At 42.2% G+C, this 23,551-nt stretch overlaps 1 protein-coding gene across 4 annotated transcripts in view; it reads right to left on the bottom strand.

Annotated features, from left to right (window-relative positions):
* Positions 1 to 23,551, bottom strand: part of Cdon (cell adhesion associated, oncogene regulated) — a 95,275-nt gene that overhangs the window by 45,119 nt on the left and 26,605 nt on the right. For all 4 annotated transcript variants that reach the window (XM_052756337.1, XM_052756345.1, XM_052756328.1 and 1 more), the window contains 7 exons: positions 18,023 to 18,155; positions 17,369 to 17,641; positions 15,670 to 15,816; positions 14,482 to 14,625; positions 13,182 to 13,469; positions 10,657 to 10,926; positions 3,624 to 3,977 (listed from right to left, as the gene is read on the bottom strand). In XM_052756337.1, the coding sequence (XP_052612297.1) occupies positions 3,624 to 3,977; positions 10,657 to 10,926; positions 13,182 to 13,469; positions 14,482 to 14,625; positions 15,670 to 15,816; positions 17,369 to 17,641; positions 18,023 to 18,095 (1,549 nt within the window). In that variant the 5' untranslated portion in view covers positions 18,096 to 18,155. The remainder of the gene's footprint in view (positions 1 to 3,623; positions 3,978 to 10,656; positions 10,927 to 13,181; positions 13,470 to 14,481; positions 14,626 to 15,669; positions 15,817 to 17,368; positions 17,642 to 18,022; positions 18,156 to 23,551) is intronic.

Genomic DNA, 23,551 nt, shown 5'->3' with positions numbered 1-23,551 from the left:
AAGTCAAATGACTGTCAGGGCAATAAAGGCCAAGGGTGGACGGCTTAGCTGCTCTCCAGAGCTGTCAACACTGGCAACCAAAGAGCCCCTATTTTTCACTCCTTGGAGAAGGAAGTGAGCAGAGGAAATAGTTACCCCTACAATGAAGTCAGATTCCTGGTAAAAGGTGGGAGTGATTTTAGAACCACACATGAACAAAGAACCAAAAGGACCCAGACTAACAGTGTAAGGTCAGGTCCCTGTTAGTATAAGAGAGAAAGAATGTCCTCGAATCATCTTCCATCGAAGGAAACAAGAAGCTAGTGTGAAACACTGCAGAAGAAAGCTAATTAAGTTCACTGAGACAACTTGAAAATATTGCTCCTGGAAGGAGCATGTTTACCTAGTGAGTCAGAACCGAGTGGACATTCAGGGTGGATGTGGTGCCTGCTAGTGCAGAGCAACGGGCTCTGACTGGAGGGGATTAGCTGCGGCTTGGGCGGTGGGGAAGGACTCTTGTTTCATTAGTAGTTTCCTGGATCCTCCAGGCAGCTGACCACTGGGAAGTGGTATCTGGCCACAAAAGGGTTTCCATACCACATGCCTCACTTCACATAGTTGTTTAGGAAAAACGCTCTTCTGCAGCCTGTCCACGGCAAGGGCATCACAATTCCATTTCTGTTACTCCGGGTGCAGTGCCGCCTGCCAAAACTTCTCAAATGGGGGGAACTAACTAACCTCTACCATTGCAAAGGATATACTTTGGGTAATTAAAGGTTATATTAGATACTGTTTGAAGATTAGCAATACAGACGCTTTTCATTTTATCTCAATAAACTCATCATAAATTTAAAATATTAACTTGAAAAGGTATATTTATATTCCCAACCCGTCAGACACCATCACTTGGCAACCGCACACTACAGTATTTATGTCCCCCTCATCTGGAATGGCTGACTGGGAGGAACACCTCACTGCTACTGCCCAGGGTCAGAGTACCACAGCTCTTCCTGCGAGTCCAGGAAAAGACCAAAACTCAAAGTGTTGTTTCTACTGAAAGTGTATCACTTTCATACCACTGTTTTAAACTGAAAATTTTTAAATGAAATCATCGTAAAGTTAAGGACTGTCTAGATACTTGAAAGTGCTCATGGTTATTATCTCAGTATATCTTCAAAACAACTCTACAAAGTGGGCGGAATTCTATTTCTGTATTTTAAAAATAATGTTTCTTCTTTGTAAATTTCACACATTTATATTTCGTACTTACCTGTCCACAATTACCTTCCTCCAATTCTCCCTACCACCCCCACCTCAGTCCCCTAACTTTATGCTCCTTTTTTTGTTTTGTTTTTGGACAGACTTGCTTTGGTTGGGTCCTTTAAGACAGGTTCTCACTCCATAGTCTGGACTAGCCTTGAACTTGTAGCAATACTCCTGCCTCGGTCTCCCAGTTACTGACTACAAGCATGAACCCCCTCCCTCAGCTTAAAGGTAGACTGCTTTATTCTTAGGAAAAAATGTAGACATGTTAATGAATTCAGTGAGTCTGCACAGGAACTAATGAAACGTGGAACCCAGCCACACCTGACCAAGGTGTCCCCTTGGTGACCACTCACTCCCACACCACATTGCAGGACACCCAGGCCAGACCCCATTGGACTTACAGATATAGCTCACTCTGTAATAGTGTATATCCAAGACCTCAAAAAGCTCAGGTCTCTAGAAAGAGGAGAGAGGGAGGTATCACCTCAATTTCAGATCCGGCTTTCCCTCTCCACAATAAACAAATAACTGTCCGTTAGTGCTAGAGATTAATGAGGCTCAGGTTTCTATGCAAAGAAGTGCGTTAATATGTAGTGTCTGAGCTTTAATAACCTCAGTCGGGTCTTAATAATTCTCTGGAGTATGGAAAAGTCCAGGTGGGTAGGATGTAGCTGACAGGGTTACTACTCATTAAAATGGCATTTACCGAGACAGGATCTAGAACTAAGGAGACTGTGAAAGATCTAATCTAAGCAAGTTAGGTTGTGATTTTTAAGTGTTTCAGATTTCTCACATTTAAAGTGAAAAAGACAAAATATATAGTTCCAGCAGCTACAATCATAACATCTATATCTCCTTATACTGCTGTATATTGCATAAAATAATCATGCCTGCCACATTCTAGCCAGGCAGCTCCTGTAGACCTATTAGCAGTTAATAATTCTAAGCTGTGCCACTCTTATTTTGCCTAGTGGAATATGTGTATACAAATGCATATACATATGTGCACATGCACATTCATTATATATGTGTATGTGTGTGTGTGTGTAATATTCAACTGCCTCGATTTGAAAATGCTTAAGATTATTAAAGTCAATAACTACCTTTTCTTGCCACAAACATCACCACAATGAATAACTGTAATTTATCAGTAATTAGATAGCAATAATCATAACCAAATATGTTATGTTTATGGAATGATTCCTATTACCAGACAGCATTGTAACAGCTTTCCTGGCCTCTTAGACTTGCATATGAATCCTATGAAGAGGACATCAGTGGCATATATCAGGAAGCAGGCAGAGTTCAGCAGCTGGCCTACAGACGTCATAGCCACACACTGTCCCACCTCTAACATCCATGGAACAGCACATGTGAGAGAGAGTGCAGTCCCTAGCTTTTCCACACTTCTCTTCTGGCCGCCAGGTTCACCCAGACCTAGAGACTCCTTGTTTACATGTGAACACACCCAAACTCTAGCACCAGCACTTCTCTGCCAAGACCACCCTAAGCTCCTCCTCTGCTTTCAGGACATCTATGGAGGCCAGGCCAGGCCAGAACACCCATCAAAACCTGGACTGGGAACTAATTAAAGCGGGGACTTTGGAGCCCCACAGCTGCTATCTGCAGAGAAGAGCGTGAACTCCAGGATAAATGTGACCTCGATCCCATGGGCTCTATGACCAGAAAAGACATCCGAGGATCCAGGCAGAAAAAGATCACATGAAACCCTAAAAAGGGAGTGTGCCTAGGACAGGAACCTCTGTGTCCCCTACTAGAGCAGTATTGGATATCCTGAGTCTCAGAAGAACATAGCAACAATCCACTCAGCTGACTTGACCCCTTAACAAACCAACTCAGCCATCTACCGACTTAACTGGGGAGCATTGCTCTACATGCCCACGGGTGTAAGGTCAGAATTTGAGTACTTCAAAAATCATATGGTAAGTCATCATCATGACAAATCAATAGCATATAAACACTATTATACATTCCACTAGGAAAATAACCCTCATAGCCACATCTGGGCATTCGATAGGACCCCAAGTCTACACACAAGCCAACCCTCCAGACTTTGAGTCTTGCTTCTCAGGTCTCCTCTGAAAACTATGTGAAATAACCTCTTCAGTACCTTCAAACCCCAAAGCCATTAATCACAAAGACAGATTGTATTTTGAGCTCATTCCCAAGTAAGGCTTAAATAAGAAACAGAGACCGAGGCCCACCTGGTTCCTGTACAGCAAAATACCCCCAAACACAACCCTATATTTCATTGCCACAGGGAAAACATACATTCATTAAGATAACATTTCAAATCATCTCTTCCCCTACTATAAAAGGGTAGTGTTCTACTGAGGAAAATGCTGAAAGCAACTCACCCACTGTGAGGAAAGCTTCTGACTGTGTGGTACCATGTTTGTTTGTGGCTTCACAGGTATATTTCCCAGCATGTTCCTGAGTAACTGCCTGGATAGACAGAGAGCTGGAGCCAGCTCGGGACATGATGAAGTAGACAGGCTCCAGGTCCAGGTCCCCATGTCGGAGCAGGTGGGACTTTCGGGATTTGGACCTAAGGACCTGAGATGGATGGCTGGTTATCAATCCATGGCGGCCATACCAATGAATGACTGGGACAGGCACTCCGGTGGCATTGCAAGACAGGGTCACAAAGTCTCCATCCATCACCTCGACATTTGCTGGTGCTGTGACTATTACAGGCTTCAGTCTACTGTCTATGAGAAACACAATTCACAGAGTCAAAACTAGGAACATGAGAACATCTGCCCTGCAAAGTCATTTCATCCGATTGCAGAAATGATGCTGCATATATCCCCTCCGATTAGCTCCCTTCTCAACTTTCACCATGTAAAACTGACAACGAAAAGTAGAATGTTTCAGAGCCAGCAGAGGCGCTGGCCACCAAACCTGACAACCTGAGTTCGATCCCTGGAGCCCATGGCTGGAAGAGAACTAACTTTGACACAAGTTGTCCTCTGACCTCCACGCACGTATACACACACACACACACACACACACACACACACACACACACACACACACACACACACAAAGCAACTTAATTGTGGGGCTCAGAGGAAGCCCCAAGTAAATGTGTAAGGGTAGGATGGAATCCTGAGTGACAAGAACCTCAATGCCTCAAACCCATAGGCACCGGCAAAGCCTTCCCAGATGAGGGTCAGGTCAGGGAACTGGCAAAGTCTTCCTCTGGTTGACAATGTGTTTAAAAAACAAACAACTGCAGCTTTGTCCTGGGTGACTGCAACCTGAGACTGCTCCCTACAAATCCCCCTACTGAGACTAGCTAACCCCTCCTCCTGTGCTATAGAAACAAAAGCACTGAGTTTCTAGGTTATTGCATTTTAGGGGTCCTCTATCAGAGTGAACACAGCCCATCCAATGCTAGCTTTTCTGTCTGTCTGTCTGCCCTTCCTTCATTCCCTATCACCCTGTCAGCTTTCCAGTACCAAGCCATGCAGGATGTGTGATTTTTTTTTTGGGGGGTGGGGGGCAGTTTTAAGACAGATTTCTCTGTATAGCCCTGGCTATCCTAGAACTTGCTCTGTAGACAAGGCTGGCCTCAAACTTAAGGATCCACCTGTCTCTACCTTCTGAATGCTGGGATTAAAGGAATGAGCCATCACACCCGGCTTGCAGTGTATAATTTTTAAAAAGTGTAATTTTTCATAATTGTAGGTTCCTCAAATTCCCTATACAGGTTCTCTGTTCCTCCTGAAAGGAGTATACATAAACAAATCTACTAAGATTTCAGTAGGTATCCTGTGCCTACTTGAGTGCAGTAAATACAGACTAAGTGAGTGAAGCCAGAACCTGAGACCCTAATGTGAAAAAGGTAAAGAAGTATAAGACTAGATACTATTCCTTCAAGAAAGTGGACAGTTCTGGTGAAATCTGATTAGAGAAAACCGATTTTAAGTTCATCCACATGAACCACCATTTTTATTTCCAAATCAAAGTGGTACCAAGTCTTCCCTTCTAGTTCTGGTATTTCCTGAAGGGATTTTTAAGTGAGGCCACAATAAAATATATTGATCAACACAGAAGACATTATTTTCAGCATTTTTCTTTTTCTCTAGACCTATTTATCATGTCTGATAAAACTAAAGACACTCAGTCTTCACAGATTTCTGAATTTTTGCCAAGTGAATGAGTATAAACGCTCTAACTAGCCGTAACATGCATGTCCCTGAGGACTGAAGAAACTGAACATCTCCTGGCAGGTTTATGTGCCATTCATAAATGCTTTACATGACTTGCTAAAACATTTGACTCATAGATCATACAAATACACTCCAACATATTCCTCAAAAACTTTCCCTTGTGAATTTACCTTTATGTACCATGTGAGTTAGAGATTCAATTTTTGCTTTCTTTTTTTTCATTTTGATGATTAATTATCTCAAGTCAAAACTTGAAACAAATATCCTCCCTGTGGGGTGTACAGTACCAGTTCAGTCATGTCCTTCCATGTAAATATATTTTTGTCATCCTCTGTCATATCCAGGAGTCTATTTTTTCCTGTAGCGAGCCAATGCTTTTGAAAGTATTGAACTAGCTTTTTATGCTTATAGCCAGTGCCTCATGCTTTTAGAGTACTCTAGTTACTCCTGGGCCTCTGACTATATGTTTTATAATCATTTTCTCAAGGGCACACACACACACACACACACACACACACACACACGCTCTAATGTAAGCCAGGCTGGACTCAAATTCCTTATGCAGTCAAGGATGACCTTGAACTCCTGATCTCCCTGCCTCTACCTTCCACGTACTAGTGTTATAGGCAGATGCCATTAAAGCCTAGCTAAAGTCTTCAAAATATTCTGATAAGATTTCAACTGCAATAGCATAAAAAAGTTTGAAGACGAGATAACTGCATAAATCCAAATTTTGCTACCCATGACCTAAAAGTCATTGTATGTAACTTTGTTACTAATATAAAAAGTGATTTTTAAATAGTATTTTCTGTTTGTTGTTGGTATACAGAAAGGCAAATGAGTTGTGCCCATCTAGGTCTATACCTAGCTTCTTGCTAAATATTAGTATTTTAATAAGAAAACAATAATAAGAGCTAGCAAGCACTTTGGATACCATACAATGGCAATATTGGTTATAAATAATAACTATTTGGATTATTTCCTTCTAATTTCTTTTGTATCTTTCTGTACTGGCTGGATTCTCTCATACATGGATACCTAGAGTGAGTTTTAAGGAGAGTACCTTTGCCATTTTCCTAGTAAGAGATGTTTCATCGAAGTCCTTGTTAGATGCCTTTTATCAAGTTCTAGTTCCTTTTTTCTGACTGTCTACAGAACACAGTTTTGTCTAGTTTTTCCTACTCCTTATGAAATAATCACGGTCTTTCTCCTTTATACAGTAAACAGGGTGAACAATACATTTTATGGTAGACTTCTGAGATAGCTGCCTCACCAAGACAGATGGTTTTTGTACATTCCCGGCTGGCTGGTGTTTTGTTTATGATTCTTATACCTATGTTCACAAATAAGACCTGCTTTTAGCTCACTTTCTTATCCCATCTTTCTGTGATTTGGGACTCAAGAGTATACTGACTGGAGACTTTCCATTTCCCCTTCTCTCTGGGAGAGTTGGGTAATATCTGGAAAGGTCTACTACTTGCAAATTTGGTAGACTCTACAAAACCATCTGGTCTGTTGTTTTCTTTGTGGGAAAAATTTAACTCCTAATTCGATTTCTGTCATAGCTAGAGAACTACTCAGGCTTTTATTTACTTTAAGTCAGAGCCTTGCTAAGTTCTACTTTCCTTTAGAATTTACCCATCTTACAGTTTGAATTTGGAGTTCCTTCACAAAAGCCCATGAGCTGAAAGCTGAGTCACCCAGCCGGCCATGCTCCTGAGTGACAATGAAATCTGAACAAGATGGGGCCTAGTTGAAAAGAAGTTAGGTTGCTGGGTTCCTTTGAGGGAAGGCTGGGAACCTGCCCCCTTTCTGTCTCTCTGCTTCCCGGCCATGAGGTAAGCAGGTCTAGCACTTACTCTAGCCATGATGCACTCACTGTGCTGTCTGCCGTGAGCCCAAAGCAACAGGCCCAAGGGACCACATCTGCTGTGGGATGGTCTGTATGTCAAATGTGTTGCTGATTGGTCAATGAATAAATCACTGATTGGTCAGTGGCCAGGCAGGAAGTATAGGCGGGACTAACAGAGAGGAGAATTGAGAGAACAGGAAGCTGGGTGAGAGAGACACTGCCAGCCGCCATCAGGACAAGGAAGATGTAAAGTACCGGTAAGCCACAAGCCATGTGGCAAGGTATAGATTAATAGAAATGGATTAATTTAAGCTGTAAGAACAGTTAGCAAGAAGCCTGCCACGGCCATACAGTTTGTAACCAATATAAGTCTCTGTGTTTATTTGGTTGGGTCTGAATGGCTATGGGACTGGCAGGTATCAGAGATTTGTCCTGACTGTGGGCCAGGCAGGAAAACTCTACCTACACACGTCTGCAGCTATGAGCTAAAATAAAGCCGCCTTCTCTTTAAATTGATCATCTCAAGTATTCTGTCACAGTGGTAGGAGGCTAACACCACAGCTCTGTTTATATTTTTAATTTATTGTCTTATCAACTACTTTATTACTTTTAATCTCTATAGTGAGATTTACAACTTCCTCCTTCCCCCTTATAACTGTCCACTTATATCTACTTTTTTACTTAATCAATTTTGAAAATGATTGGTCACTTTATTAGACTTTACAAAGGACCCACTTCTATGCTTACTAATCTTGTGCTTTACCTTTCTTAAGTGCTTTCTGCTCTGGGCTTTGTTTCTCTCATCTTCTGCTTTCTTTGAACCTACTCTAATGTTCTCTGATTTACTCTATAATTTTCAACCTTACTGGTTTTCTTTGGTAAGCACACGAGGCTATAAAAGTCTGAAATTCCATGTTGGCCATCTTCCCACAGGACATGATGGATTGTGCTGGCTAGTCTTATGTCAACTTGACACAAGCTAGAGTTAGCTGAAAGGAGGGAACCTCAATTGAGAAAATGCCTCCAAAATATCCAGCTGTAAGGGATTTTCTTAATTAGTGATTGGTGGGGAGGGCCCAGCTCATTGGGGATGGTGCCATCCCTGGGCTGGTGGTCCTGGGTTCTATAAGAGGGTGGGCTGAGCAAGCCATAGGGAGCAAGCCAGTAAGCAGCATCCCTCCATGGCCTCTGCATCAGCTCCTATGTCCAGGATCCTGCCCTGCTTGAGTTCCTGCCATCACTGAACTGTTATATGGAACTATGAGTGAAATAAACCCTTTTCTCCCCAACTAGCTTTTGGTCATTGTGTTTTAATGCAACAGTTATAACCCTAACTAAGACACTGTGTTTCAGTGCAACAATCATAACCCTAAGACATTGATCTTTGGCATTTTTATGGCCATTCAGCTCAAAGTATTTTAAACTTCCACTATGATTTCAAAGTATAACTTAATGTTTCCAAATGTATGACAATTTTCTTTAAAATGTGTGTTTTTTATTATTAACTTTTCAATTTGTCATGCCAAGGTCAATGAGGTGTTCTGTTTCACACTGATGCTCTGAACATTGAAATGTTTATAGCTCACATCATAAACAATTTCCCTCTTATAAATCAATAAGGAAAATACCCCAAACTTAAATTTTTAAATAGACAAAAGATGGCCAACATATAAAGAAGTAAACCTACATGTCTCACATGCATATGAAAAGATACCTAACTTCACCCAGAACAAAAGAAGTACAAACTAAAAGCTATATATTTTTATATATATGGGTTGGGGAGACGGCCTAGTTGGTAAAGTGCTTGCCACACAAGCATGACCTTGGGTTCCCAGCCCACATAAAAGCTGGTTATGGAAGTATGTATTTAGTATCTGCAAGGCCGGTGCAGGAAATGGGCAGGGAGGCAGATCCAACGGTCACTGGCCAGCCAGCTTAGCCCAGTCAATGAGTTTCAGGTTCAAAACATAAAAGAATTCAGGAAGACACCCAATTTCAATCTCTGGACTCCATGAGCCCACGTGTGCGCACACACACACACACACATACACACACACACACACACACACACACGCACACACGCACACATACACACATTGACCTTACTACTCTGTCTTGGTGAGAATGTGAGGAAATAAGAAACCTAAATGCTCATGAGCATATGAATTCATAATTATGAGGATAAATTTGATAATATCTATTAAAATTTCCAATACATATATAGCTTTTTTCTGCAAGTTCACGTCTAGGAATTTCTTTTAGAGATACACATATGCAGTTATTCAATTATTTTGAGACATTCATCACATCTCAAACAGCTATCATCAGATTCTAGTCAAATTATTGCAACTATAAAAATGCAATAGTAAGCAGCCATTTTTCTTAAAGAATAAAAATGTGCTTTGGTGTACCATATGAGAATAAATTCAAACTACAGGTTATGTAAAAAATTTTAAAGGAAGGAATTCTGTCACTATTTGTTTTTAAAAAGCAATAAAAATACATGTATACACATGCACACACCTATTGTTTATAACTGCTTGCATATGCACATGGAAGGTTATTCAAGAAACTAATAAAACCAGTTGGTTCAAAAGACAAGACTTGGCTGACAGATGCTGGTATGGATGGGGAGGGCAAGAGAGACTGCGGGTTTTAACATATACCTTTATAAACTATGTAGCAACTACTGAAAAGGAATGTTTTGTAACAGTTTGTTACTTAGGGCCTATGGAAACCCAGGAAATCACACATGCTATTCCATTTGAGCTAAATTTCCATCCTAGAAACAACTTTTTTGTTGTTTTGTTGAGACAGGGTTTCTCTGTGTAACCCTGGCTGTCCTGAAACTCACTCTGTAGACCAGGCTGGCCTTGAACTCACTTGCCTCTGCCTCCCTAGTGCTGGGATTAAAGGCATGCACCACCACCGCCAGGCAGAAACAATTTTTTTTTTTAATGTTTTTGGGTATTATGTCTACATGTTTGTCTGTGTACCACTTGTGTGCCTGAGGCCCACACAGCCCAGAAAAGGGCATTGGATCCCCTGAGCCTGGAATGGTTATCACAGCTCATAACCATTTGTAACTGAGAATTGAGTCTGGGTCCTCTGGAAGATCAGCCAGTGCTGTTAACCACTAAGCTATCTCTCTGTCCCAAAACAATTTTTTAAATGAGCTTGATTAAATAAGGTGGCTTCATCATAGCAATGCCAGTCTGTCACTACAAAGATCACGGGAAACACAGTTCTCATATGGTGATAGGATTATTTTCTTTCAATAAACATGACTTCATTTCTAATTACTGAAAAAGCCTACCTATGAAGTAAAATTTCTTGTGATTACATAACCTAAAAGCACACCTTGTTCAATCTGAAGTCTTCCGGTAGACTGCATAAATCCAATCCCATTGTCTGCTACACACTGATAGAGCCCAGCGTCTCCCATGGTAACCCCAGTGATCTTCAGTCCACTTCCTTCCGTTAGATGCCGTGAGGAGGGGTGAATAGGCTGTGCATTATGAAACCAGGTCCGGTTGGGGGCTGGGTTCCCGTGAACGTCACAGGTAAAATGTACGGTGGCCCCCAGAGACACCTTCTGATCTTGTAGCCCTTTAGAGATTGAAGCATGCTCTGAAAATAAAGCAGGCACATTTAACTATCTCACAAGTCAGGGAGAACCTGTCTCTAGCACTGAGTAGTGAATCTCTCTGTGTTCTTTCTTACATCCATTCTTCCATCTGTGTGGTCATCAAGAAACACTGAGAAATATATTTAACCTTCACAAGCAGAAATAAATAAACTTAGTGCAGCTACTAAGTTAGAGTCTTTTCTTTTTATATTGACCCACCCATTTTATACCCCAACACCTATGAATACACACACACACACACACACACACACACACACACACACACACACACACACGCACATGCACACGTACACATTTCTACCCTGTTCTTCTCTTAATATTCAACATTAAGTAATAGTTTCTCTGGATTATTGTACACTAAACAGGAGACAAAAAGGTTTTATTCAAAATGAGAATCTTATATGCATCAAATATTCTGTTTGTTTTAAATTCTGTTTACGGGCCTGTTGTGGCCACCACTGAAGAACAGTAGCCATGGCTCTGGGTTAGCCTCTGGCTGTGGGCCTCAAAAACAGCCAAAAGGTAACGAAGAACATCAGCAAGCTGAACCATAGCTGGTGCCTCAGGGACCTCACCAAACACAACCATTTTGTAGCCCACATTATCCAGGATGTGTGTGGCATCCTATTAGCTGCCCGGCCATGACCCTGTCCAAGGTCCGCAAGCCAAGGCTTTCAAGTTCTTTCAGAGAAGGGTAGAGGTGCTTAACCACATAAAGAGAAAACACTGAGGGCTGGAGAGATGGCTCAGAGGTTAAGAGCACTGGCTACTCTTCCAGAGGTCCTGAGTTCAATTCCCAGCAACCACATGGTGGCTCACAACCACCTGTAATGAGATCTGGTGCCCTCTTCTGGCCTGCAGTCAGACATGTTGTATACATAATAAATAAATAAATCTTAAAAAAAAAAAAAAAAAAAAAAAGAGAGAGAGAGAGAAAGAGAGAGAGAAACACTAAGCAAGGACTGAACTCACCCTGCCTAAATCCATAAATAAACCAATTCTGTTTACAGTCAACTTTGAGGCTATGTGTGTGACAGGCAAACACTCTAGTTTCCACGAAGCTTTGTTTTGAGACAGTGCCCCTCTCTGTCCTGGCACTTGCTATGGAGACTAGGCTGGTTTCACAAAGATCTGACGGTCACTGGCTCCACAGCTAGATTAAAGGTGTGTACCAGCATGCATGCCTGGCTTAAGAAGCGGCTTCTTACTCTTGAAAGTACCTCATTTACCAACACTTTCAGTATTTGCCAAAAATAAGTGGTTATACATATTAATCCAATTCTGAGTATCACTGGGTTTGGGGTTGGGGGAATTTTTTTGTTTGGTAGGCTCTGGTGCTGGTAATCAAACCCAGAGCCATGCATATCTTAGGTTACTCTTTTTTTTTTTTTTTTTTTTTTGGTTTTTCGAGACAGGGTTTCTCTGTGTAGCTTTGCACCTTTCCTGGAACTCACTCTTGCAGCCCAGGATGGCCTCGAACTCACAGAGATCCGCCTGGCTCTGCCTCCCGAGTGCTGGGATTAAAGGCGTGCGCCACCACCGCCCGGCAGGTTACTCTTAACACTGAACTGTACACCCGGGCCCACCAGTGATTTTTAGAGCTCACTTGCCATTCACTTACATTAATCCCAGCGTCGCTAACCTACATCAGGCTATGAGTATAAATCAAATGTATAAAAATTTACAAAAGTCTTATTTAATGAGACCATTTCCTATTCTTTCTAGTTTTCACAAAAATCTGTTTTGATGAAGGAAAACATTTTTCCAGTGCTACAGGATAACGATATCAGCTCCTGACTGAAATGAAGACTCTCTACAGAAATGTAGGTGGATTGTGTCAGCCAAACACAACAAAAAGGCAAAAAGTGAACAGTGCGATGTCTTTGTGAGGTGATATCTCTAGTCAGTCCCATCTTAGTTACTGCTGAAAGACCACACGCTCACACGTGCATACAGGCACACATGAGTGCACACACACACACACCAAGCTCTCTCCACTTGACATGTAGCCGGGATAAGGCCCCGAGAACACATTATATCAAATGTTCTATGCCACCCAGAGATGCATCCCATTCTTCATCTCTTTATAGAAATGAACCCTGTTCTGGCTACCAGTGTGGTTATTTCTCGATATTCTGTGTCTCATTTTTAGCTCACAAATATCCTTCAAACAATTAGTCCAGGAAAATGACCTGATTTGAAATGAAATCTCTATATTGAATAAGTAAGACCTTACCCAAAACATTAACCATGTAAGTGACATGTTTTACATCTCCAGACTTGTTGCCCACCACACAGGAATAGTTTCCGGAGTCCGCTGGGTCAATGCTAGATGTGGCCAGATGAGAGTAGAGTCTTCTCCAGTTGCTTCCTGACACAGCATCCTGCCCGTCCTTCAGCCAATACACTTGTGAGGCCGGGACCCCACTCACCACACACTCCAAGGTAACGGGGCTGTGAGGAAGGACAGCTAACGCCTGAGAGAGAGCAGGGTGAAGAATGTGGAAGCCATCTGAGGAAGGGCCTGGAAAAGGAAGGGAACACGAAACAGTATTAGAAAGGACTATTAGAAACCCACCCTCTCCCTTAGCTGATCTGGGAACACCCTGGGGAACTGCCTCCATTTCTGCCTCATGTGGCAAGGCCCTATGCATAGCAACACCATTTTTCTCTGAGAGTCAAAAGACAAATATTTTGTGATTTTTTTTTGAGATTTTTCTGAATTGGCATTTTGGAAATATAGAATTTCGAGCCTAAAGCCACACCTTTACTATGTTCTGCCTCAGCTTATCAGTCATAAAGCAAAATCAGTCATGATTTTTATCATATCTGATAGAAAGCATATTATCACTTGATCACATACTCCACAGCTAACCACCAATTTGCTTATCACTGTTGTAAAATTGATACATTTAAAAAATATGTTCATGGGGGCTAGAGAGATGGCTCAGCAGCTAAGAGCACTTGTTACTTTTGCAGAAGACCGGGGTTCAATTCTCAACACCCACATGGCAGCCCACAACCATCCATAAATCCAGTGCCAGGGGATCTGATATACTCCTCGGGCACTAGGCGCACACACACACGGTGCATATACATATATGCAGGCAAAACTCTCATATACATAAAATAAATAAATCTTTAAAAAGTAAAATAAAAACAAGTACAGTACTACTCTATAACACACTGATGCACGGGGAGGTGCCCCGGTGGTTAAGGGCTCGGGCTCCTTTCCCAGGGGTCTCAGGTTCTATTCCTAGCACTCACATTAAGGCTTACAACCATCTGTAACCCTTTTTCCAGATGCCCTCTTCTGGCCTCTAACGACACCAGTGTGCACATGGTGCACAGATGTACATGCAGGCAAATAGTATAATAATAATAATAATAATAATAATAATAATAATAATAATAATAATGTTAAAATAAAGACAGGAATGAAAAGCATGCTGACCTCTCCTTTACCAAGGCTTCATGAGCCATACTTTCGAGGACCCTTCCTTCCCTAGCCGCTGTCATCCTCCCCAAATACTTACGACTCACAAGGAGCTTCCGGCCAGTGGGTTCAACTTTCAGTTCACTGGTGACAGGGTTATAAGCAGCACATTTGTATGATCCCTTATCCTTCGAGGATACATTCAAAATCTGAAGATTTCCTGAAGGAAGGATTACGTAGTTTCCTGGGGAAGGTAGAGGAATGTAATCAGGGGCTGGAGATGCAGCTCAGTTGATAGAATCCTTGCCTAGCACAAAGCCCTGGGCTCAACCCCAGCATCCACCACATAAAATCAGGCATAGTGGCACATGTCTATAATCCCAGCATGAGGGAGGTAGAGGAAGGAGGGCCAGAAGGCCAAGGTCATCCTCAGCCACAGAGTTCCAGGCTGTGCAGACCCCCACCACCCAACTGGAACTAGCAGAGACTGTTGAGATTTACACATAAGACCAGCAGCAAAGAAGCTTTATTACACAAGAGAAAGGAAAGCCCAACCCAACAGTGCTCATACAGCAAAACCTTCAGCAGATGGTCAGAGTGAAACACAAGAACTTCATTTGGACCAAGATGAAATGAGCACAGATCCTTCTGGACACATCTTGACCTGTAGCCACTGCGGTGTTCAGTCACTGGCTGCTCACCATGTTTCTCAATAAATACACACAGAGTAGCTATTCTTCACCAGTCATGGCCTGGAGCACACGGCCTGGCACACATGGCCTGGCACACACGGCCTGGCACACATGGCCTGGCACACACAGCCTGGCACACATGGCCTGGCACACACACATGACACACATGGCCTGGCACACATGGCCTGGCACACACAGCCTGGCACACACATGACACACACGGCCTGGCACACACGGCCTGGCACACATGACATGGCACACACACATGGCACACACGGCCTGGCACACATGGCCTGGCGATGCAGGAAGCAAAGTCCCTGCATTAATGCACCTAACATTCCAATCGAAAGTATGAGGTGGCACATGAAGGGTGCCTAACAAACAAAAATATATACGGCACACTCCAGGTGTGATACGGTCTGCCAAAGGAAGGGGAAGAAAGTGACAGGTCATCTTATACACGCCCATGTAGGCCAGCTGCTCTAAGAAGTGGTGTTTAAATATGCCCTAAGTGGTTGAGGAGCGAGCCCTTGGGGTCAGTTGTCTAATGAAACCACTTCACTGCCCTCTGAGAGCAGGTCCCAAACAAGACTCACCTGTGGAGTAGTTCAGCCACTTTCCCCGGATCTTATAGCGCACCTCAGCTTTGGGGTTGCTCTCTGGTACCCTACAGCCAATGAAACCCGTGTTTTTCTCTTCTGCAGTAATAACATGCATTGTTGATGAATCAAAATCACCAAGGGCTGAAATGAAAAAGTAAACAAATGAGTGCAAAACAATTTAAAGGAAACTTAAAACTTAGAATCATATAGAATGGCCTTTTGTGGCAGCGGATCCCAGTCCCAGTGATAGCAGAAATAGCAGGATCTTTTGGGGTTTTTTTTTTGGGGGGGGGGTGGCTTTGTTTATTTGTTTGTTTGTTTTTTGAGACAAGGTTTCTGTGTAGCTCTGTCCTGGAACTGCTTTGTAGACCAGGCTAGCCTCAAATGCAGAGATCAACCTGCCTCTGCCTCTCGAGTCCTGGGACTAAAAGCGTGCACCAACACGCCCAGCCAAGTTTGCTTTTGACAGGTCTCATTATACAACATTATACAGCTCAAGCTAGCCTTGAACTTGTGATCCTCCTGCCTCAGCCTCCCAACTACTAGGATTACAGGTGTGTACCACCCCAGCCAGCAATAAGAGTCTTTCATCTGAAAAAGGCGCTGGGGCAGAGGTGAGCGCTTGAGGGCTGGCAGCTAAGTCAGGGCACACAGTTTCCGCAGTCACTGCCTCCAGGGAACTGTAAGGAAAACAGACTGCCCCAAAACACCAAAGAGAACTGCAAAGCATAACTACTCCCATTCTGTCAAGATAAATTCTTCCCCATTCAGAGGAGTCTTCATCAAAACTCACTTTCCCTGCAATAAAACGGTTTCTGGGATGAACCTAGGACATTATAAAATACAGTATCCCACTGAGCCTAGACACACCGGCTTGGTACTGATTCCTTTCAGTTTAGACAGTTCACCGTGGACTGAGCAGACCCTTTATTATCCCCGCCACCCAAGGAAGCCAGCTGCCTGCCTCCAGGAAATCAACCCTCCAGTGTGTGTCCTGGAGCTGTGCATGGGTCACAGCTCTACAAAAACATTTACTCTTCTCAGTTATGACAAACTCTACTCCAGGGGCATCCAGATTTGTTCTGTAAATAGGGGTGCCCTCACAAAGCCGGTTTCCATTACTGGAAGCCATCGCCATTCGAAAGGCAGATGGCTCAAACTTACTAAGGAAAACTACGCATTCCAGATTTTCCATAAGTTCAATTCTTCACATTCCTTTCTTTACAGCCAGTTTTTTTTTCCCCCTGCTTCTTTAGCCTGGTTTCAATTACATAAATTAAAATCCCCTGGTAATCAAGGGAAATAAAACAATTAGATGTGAAAGGAAGATAAAGGACTGCATGAAATAAGTGAGTGTCAAAAGCCAACTTTTTTTGTCTGTACTGATGTTAAGGACTTTAAAAGATTCACAAGGATATTGCCCAGAATTCACACTAGAAAACTGTCCTGTGCTAATTAAAAATAATAATAATAATTTCCACACTATTGTTAGAGATTAAGCTATGAGGCTGGGCTACAGAAGTTCCAACATCTTCCCACAGCTATTTGAAGTCAAGACAAGGTTAAGTACTCTCAGACCCCTACATGGATCATATCAGTGCCCAACTTTATCCCACTATGAAAATTGCAGGGACAAATAGAAAACCCATAGATTTCAAGAAAACAACAGAAACAAGACTCAAACTAATCTCACCTGCAGCGGACACTGTTGCAGGGCTGCTCACAATGGCACCAATGCTGTTGTTGGCAATGCACTGGTAGCAACCAGAAAGGGAAGGGACAAGAGACAGGATGGTCAGAGTCCCCCGATGAATCTTAATCTGTTCTGTGTTTCTGTCCAATCGTTTCCCGTTATGCAGCCATGAGATGCGGGCAGTAATGGGTTTAGCAGAACAATGTAGGACCACAGGTCTACCAAGCTTCTGGACAGCAGAGTGTGGCTCAGAAATAAAATAAGGTGCCAAGTCTGCAAGGGAACAGTCCCATGTGCAAAAGAAGAAAGGAGGAGGAAGGGGGAAAAAGCAGAGAGAGAAAGTACATTAAATACATTTCATCTGAGTCTATACGGCAGTTTCTTATCTCTATATGTGTTAGTTCTTAATGCTCATAAAAAATTCATAAGCCCACCTCGGTCTCAAACTCAGAGATCCTCCTACCTCTGCCTCCCAAGTGCCGGGATTAAAGGTGTGCTGCTATGCCAGGCCCCCCACAGTATTTTTAATAGGTAATAAATGCTACACAGTGAATACACATTACTATACATATATATCCACCTTCACATAAGAATAAAGCAAAAAGATTGAGATGAGGAAAGGCTTCAGCCAAAGCCCCATCATGCTCCTCTTACCTGAACTCACAGAAGAACAAGGAATAACAAGAACATACAGCAGTGTCCATAAGGGTCCGAGGTCTGGATGCATAGCGTCCAATTACAGAAGTAGGCAGGGAAGACTTCCGGAGAAAGCCCAGGCCTCAGCTCACTAGAAAACATTAAAAAAGAAAGAGAATCTAAACCATGAGAACCGCTAACATCTTTAAACTAAACACCTTATCCTAGGCTCTTCATGATCCCTACCTTCTCAACCCACACATGCATCTAGACACTAAACTGGGGTTAGAAGCTCTGTTCCTTCTTCCAAGGGGCTAGGATGCTTTTTACTAGGAACTACTCAGAGCTGATGGAGAACACGCTGGAGTGGGTTAAAAATGGAAGAAGAGCCATCAGGAAACACTGGGCCCTTGGGGGACAGATGAGGGCATGATGGGTGGCAAACATGAGTGTGAGCTGTGACAATGAAATGCAAGTGGACTCAGGACACAGTCTACAGCAGAACCAAAGAACACAAGGAAATGATGCAGAGACACGGCAAGGATAACTCTCGGGGTTGGTGGGAAAGAGAAAAGCATGCCTGTTGACTCTAAAAATCCAGAGGGGGGGGGGGCTGCAAAGTGAAGATGGGGAGAGTCAGCACTGCTGTGTGCCTGGGGAACAGTGAAGATGTCTACTGGACATCCAGCTGCTACCATGAGGTCCAAAGTTGCTTCAATGAGTCTGGAGACACAGGGAGAAGTCAGAGCTGGAAATGCAGATTTCAGAGGGTAAGAAAGCCGGCGTCATCTCAGGCTTTTCTGTGGAAAATACGCTTAGAGAACAAGACGCGCCCACCAAGGACCTTTAGAGATGGAACAGAGGATCAATGGGAATGTGAAGAAAGACACAATGAAGGGGTGGAATCCAGGAGAAAGCTCTCTCTAGTCTCAGCTATCTCAGTCCAGGTGAGAAGCAGAGCAAATCCAGCTGCCATCCAAAAGGTGCAGCTCAGACGCTGATGATGTTGGCAAGATTGGGTCAGCAGAGAAAGGCTAACTTAACGGGAACCACAGAGAGCAGCCAACAGTGGGAGAACGAAGGATAAAGACTTCCCAATTTTGCCATGCAGCAGGAAAACAGCAAGAAAATGGCAGCAGGCAGATGAACAGCTCCGACAGATGCCACCTGAGGGAAAGGTTGTTTCTGGCTTGCTTGTGGTTTTTGTTTTTGGTTTTTTGGCTAGAGACAGTCCATAAATTCCAGGACTGGCAAGAACATGGAGACAAATCACCATGTATATGATGGATGGGGGTAGAACCAATGAGTTCTTTTTAGAGACAATTTAGAAATATAATATAATATAATTTATTCATGCAACAAACATTTTTGAATATTTATTATACAGCAGATACTATCCTCAAGGCTAGACAGTTTCCATTACAAAAATAAAAGTAAGTAACACAGACCCAAGTTTAAACCTTACATTCTAATGGGAGAGGTGGACAATGAGCAAGATAAATAAAATGAGTAAGTTTAAGAACGTCTGTGCATCCTCCAGATTTGGCTAAGTCCCCCCTAGACATCCTTCTGCTTTGCTCTCACTTTTCCACGGAACATAGTGTATTCTCCTTAAGAGCAAGCATTTTCAATGCTGTAAAACTCTATTTTCCAGAAGCATTCTACAATGTCCCTTAAAATGAAAGGACTACTTTAATATAATGAAATTCCCATATGTGCAATCATAGCTAATAAAAACTGACATCTGAACTTAATATATTCTAGCTACACCATTTGTTCCTTCATTTATTCACTCGTGCATCTAATTTTAAAAATCAGAGCCGGACGGTGGTGGTGCACGCCTTTAATCCCAGCACTCTGGAAGCAGAGGCTGGTGGATCTCTGTGAGTTCGAGGCCAGCCTGGTCTACAGAGCAAGATCCAGGACAGGCACCAAAACTACACCGAGAAACCCTGTCTCGAAAAAACCAAAAAATAAATAAATAAATAAATAAAAATCAGCAAAAGTGTATTAACCACCACCACCAACAACAACTACAACTACAACAACACCCCTACCATGCTAGGTGTTATGCTGGGCAAGGTTATCAGTAACCTCTGTAGATCCTGCCCTGTGTTCCTGCTTGGCCAGGGCTGGGCCGTTCTTGGACACTTTCAGACAGGGTTTCACTGAGTACTCATGGCGAGCCTCTAACTATGTAACCCAGGCTAGCCTCAAACGTGCAGTGATCCTGCTGCCTCTTAACAATATGTTAGGAATGTACTGGGCAGTAATATAAAACAAAACAACATAATAATAATAATAATAATAATAATAATAATAATAATAATAATAAATATAAAACAGTGTCTCGGGATGTGCTCATCTCTGTTCTCCTACTCCAGAGTCTGAAAACTTACAAACTTAAGCTTATCTAGATCACTGACATCGGGTCAACCTTTCCATTTTTTTTTCGTGGTGACCCCTTCCAGAAGTGGGAGCAGATGTACTAACGTACTTGTTGGCAGAAGGGGTCAGTTGTGTGAAAACCCTTTGGATTTATTTGAATTCTCCTAGTTAAGGCTAAGGACAGACACAGCAGCGGTGTGAAGGCAAAGTAAACATTCATATGACTTGGTAACAGGAGACACTTACTGAGAAAATATGGACATGGAGGATTGCTTCTTCCTTTGGACAAATCTTTCTCCAACTATTTATTTATTAATAGGCAGTGACGTAGATTTAACAGTGAACTTTAACCCTTACTTGTGACCTAATTTACAGCTGATCTTTGAAGTTTCACAGCTCATTATTTTTACCTCAATATGGACCACACAGAAGCCTCCTTGATAAAGCCTACTGGGCCGTTCTTGGACACTTTCAGACAGGGTTTCACTGAGTACTCATGGCGAGCCTCTAACTATGTAACCCAGGCTAGCCTCAAACGTGCAGTGATCCTGCTGCCTCTAACTTCTTGGTACTGGGATTACAGACATGATCTCAGTTGATCTTGGAAGTTAGAGAGAACCTATGTCCATAAGAGGCACTTACTAAATATCTGTGGGCTTGACCTCTGTGCACAGAGAACTCCGTGTTAGAGGACTGTAATGGTAATGTTGTCTATGGGTCCGGTGACTTGTACTCAGCAGCAATGGACTCTCACAACCTCATCACTACACATCACTCACAGCACAGAAGGCAAGATGGGTACAAAGGAGACCCATGAGCAACACCGGAAATAAGTCGCTCAATGCCATGTCAATTTCAAAAGTATCCTTTGTCAAAAATACAATGCCCTTAATATTAGGGTTACTGCTGTTTGAGTTATTTCTCTCCCCCAGCCCATGAACAGACGTACACAATTTTCCCTGCGTTCTCCTGGGTGATGAACATTTTTGCTTGACCAAGTTTATCCAAATGAAAGAAGGCTCCTGCCACATCCCACACAGGTGGCCTTACCAGGCATGCCAACTCTCTCACCGCAGACGTTTACCACGACCGTGGGCAGAAAACAGCCCTCCCTGCCTCAACACAGGTGTCATCCTATGCTCCTCTCGCCCTCTCTGCTGATGTGGAAATAGGGACCAACAGAATGAAGGCCCAGAGAAGCAGCACTCCCCCTTCACCACACACCTCGTGGACACATCACCTGTCTGAGGTACTCTGACCTCTAGTGTGGCAAACAGCATTCAGGAATTTCCTTGTAAAATGTAAAACCAGAATTCAGACTTTAATCACATCAGATGGGACAGAATTCTGATTAAAATCATACTTTTTTTAACTTTATTATTTATCTCATTTAACACTTTTCAAAAATATTCAATGTTAACATAATGCTGTGTTAAACAAAATGTTCCATGTCTTTTCCTCACATAATTGACAATGAATGTGTTAGTTCTATAAAAAGAAAATGGTTAAGAGAAAGCATCTATAAATATTCATTAAAAAAAACACAACCATTCAGCACAGAATATGTAGGATGTGCAGAAAACACATAAGGAAAAATAAAGATGAACGTCCCACTACTCCGTACATGTGTGTATATATACACATAACTAAGATAGGAATGTGTAATAACTTTAAATCCTTTTAATCATCTCTAATCTAGTAATCTTTCTTCTTATTAAAACCTTTCATGACCATCACATGTAACACTAGCAGATACTCTGCCTTAGCTGGGGTTTCTATTGCTGTGAAGAGACACCATGACCACAGCAACTCTGATAAAGGAAAACATTAAATTCGGAGCTGACTGACAAGTTCAGAAGTTTAGTCCATTATCATTATGGTGTGAAGCATGGCAATGTGCAGGCAGACATGGTGCTGGAGAAGGAGCCAAGAGTTCTACAACTGGATTGGCAGGCAAGAAGAGAGAGAGAGACATTGAGATTGGCTTGAGCTTCTGAAACCTCAAAGTCCACCTCCAGTGACACACTTCCTCCAACAAGGTCATAGATCCCAATCCTTTCAAATAATGTCACTCGATGAGCCTTTAGGGGCCATTTTCTTTCAAACCACCACATATTCTATTGGGTGGATATACATAAATATATGTGTATAATATATGGATATAATCTAATTAAATTATCCTTTTGGGATAGTTAAGTTACTTTTTAATATAAATGTATATAATATGTATATATACATACATTATATATACATATATGTGTATATATATATATCCCGAGTACATGTGCACATACATCTCATGTGTATGAATGAGTATCATTCATAAATCTTTAGATACTCTTTAAATTATGTGTCTTGAGGTTATATTCTTGGAAGCAGAATTCTACATCAAGGATATGAACATTTTAAAGATTTTTACACACATATCATCAAGGTACTCTCTAAAAAGAAGCCACAGTGTACAGCACCATTTCCAACAACCACCATCAGTACAGGAAGGTGACTCTCCCCTCCGTTTAAGGTGCAGATCCATGCACTGTGTAAGCCAAATATAGATATAAAGTATAACTGCTCAACTCATTCAAGTACATGACACTCCATCTACATTAATCACACTGTTTACCTTTGACCTTCCAATGACAGAAAAGATCATCGGTACAAAAATCTGCTTTTTACCCTAAATCCATCATAAAGGAGGGTAGTTACTGTGTGGTTTTAATTTATAATGTGTATTTCTCTAAAAATACATTTATATGCAAAAGTCTGCTGGCATTCAGAACTTTAAATTGCTGTCCAAAAATATACTCTCAGGCTGGAGGAATGGCTCAATGGTTAAGAGCACTGGCAGCTCTTCCAGAGAAGCCAGGTTCAATTCCCAGCATCCACATGGCAGCTCACACCTGTCTGTAACTCCAGTTCCAGAGTTTCTGACACCCTCACACAGACATACATGCAGGCAAAATACCAATGACCATAAAATAGAAATACAATTATAAATATATATAATATAGGGAGATATATATCCCTCCCATAGTGCTTTTTTTTTGGTTCATCCACCATATAAACATATACATACACAATAGAAATACACACATACACATACACACACACACACACACACACACACACACACACCTCTTTTCCAAACTTATGGAGGTA

This window comes from Peromyscus californicus, unplaced genomic scaffold (assembly GCF_007827085.1).
Source record: "Peromyscus californicus insignis strain IS unplaced genomic scaffold, ASM782708v3 Scaffold_11__1_contigs__length_118956290, whole genome shotgun sequence".
Taxonomy (NCBI): domain Eukaryota; kingdom Metazoa; phylum Chordata; class Mammalia; order Rodentia; family Cricetidae; genus Peromyscus; species Peromyscus californicus.
The sequence above is the reverse complement of the archived record's forward strand: the minus strand, read 5'-3'. Positions and strand labels throughout refer to the sequence as shown.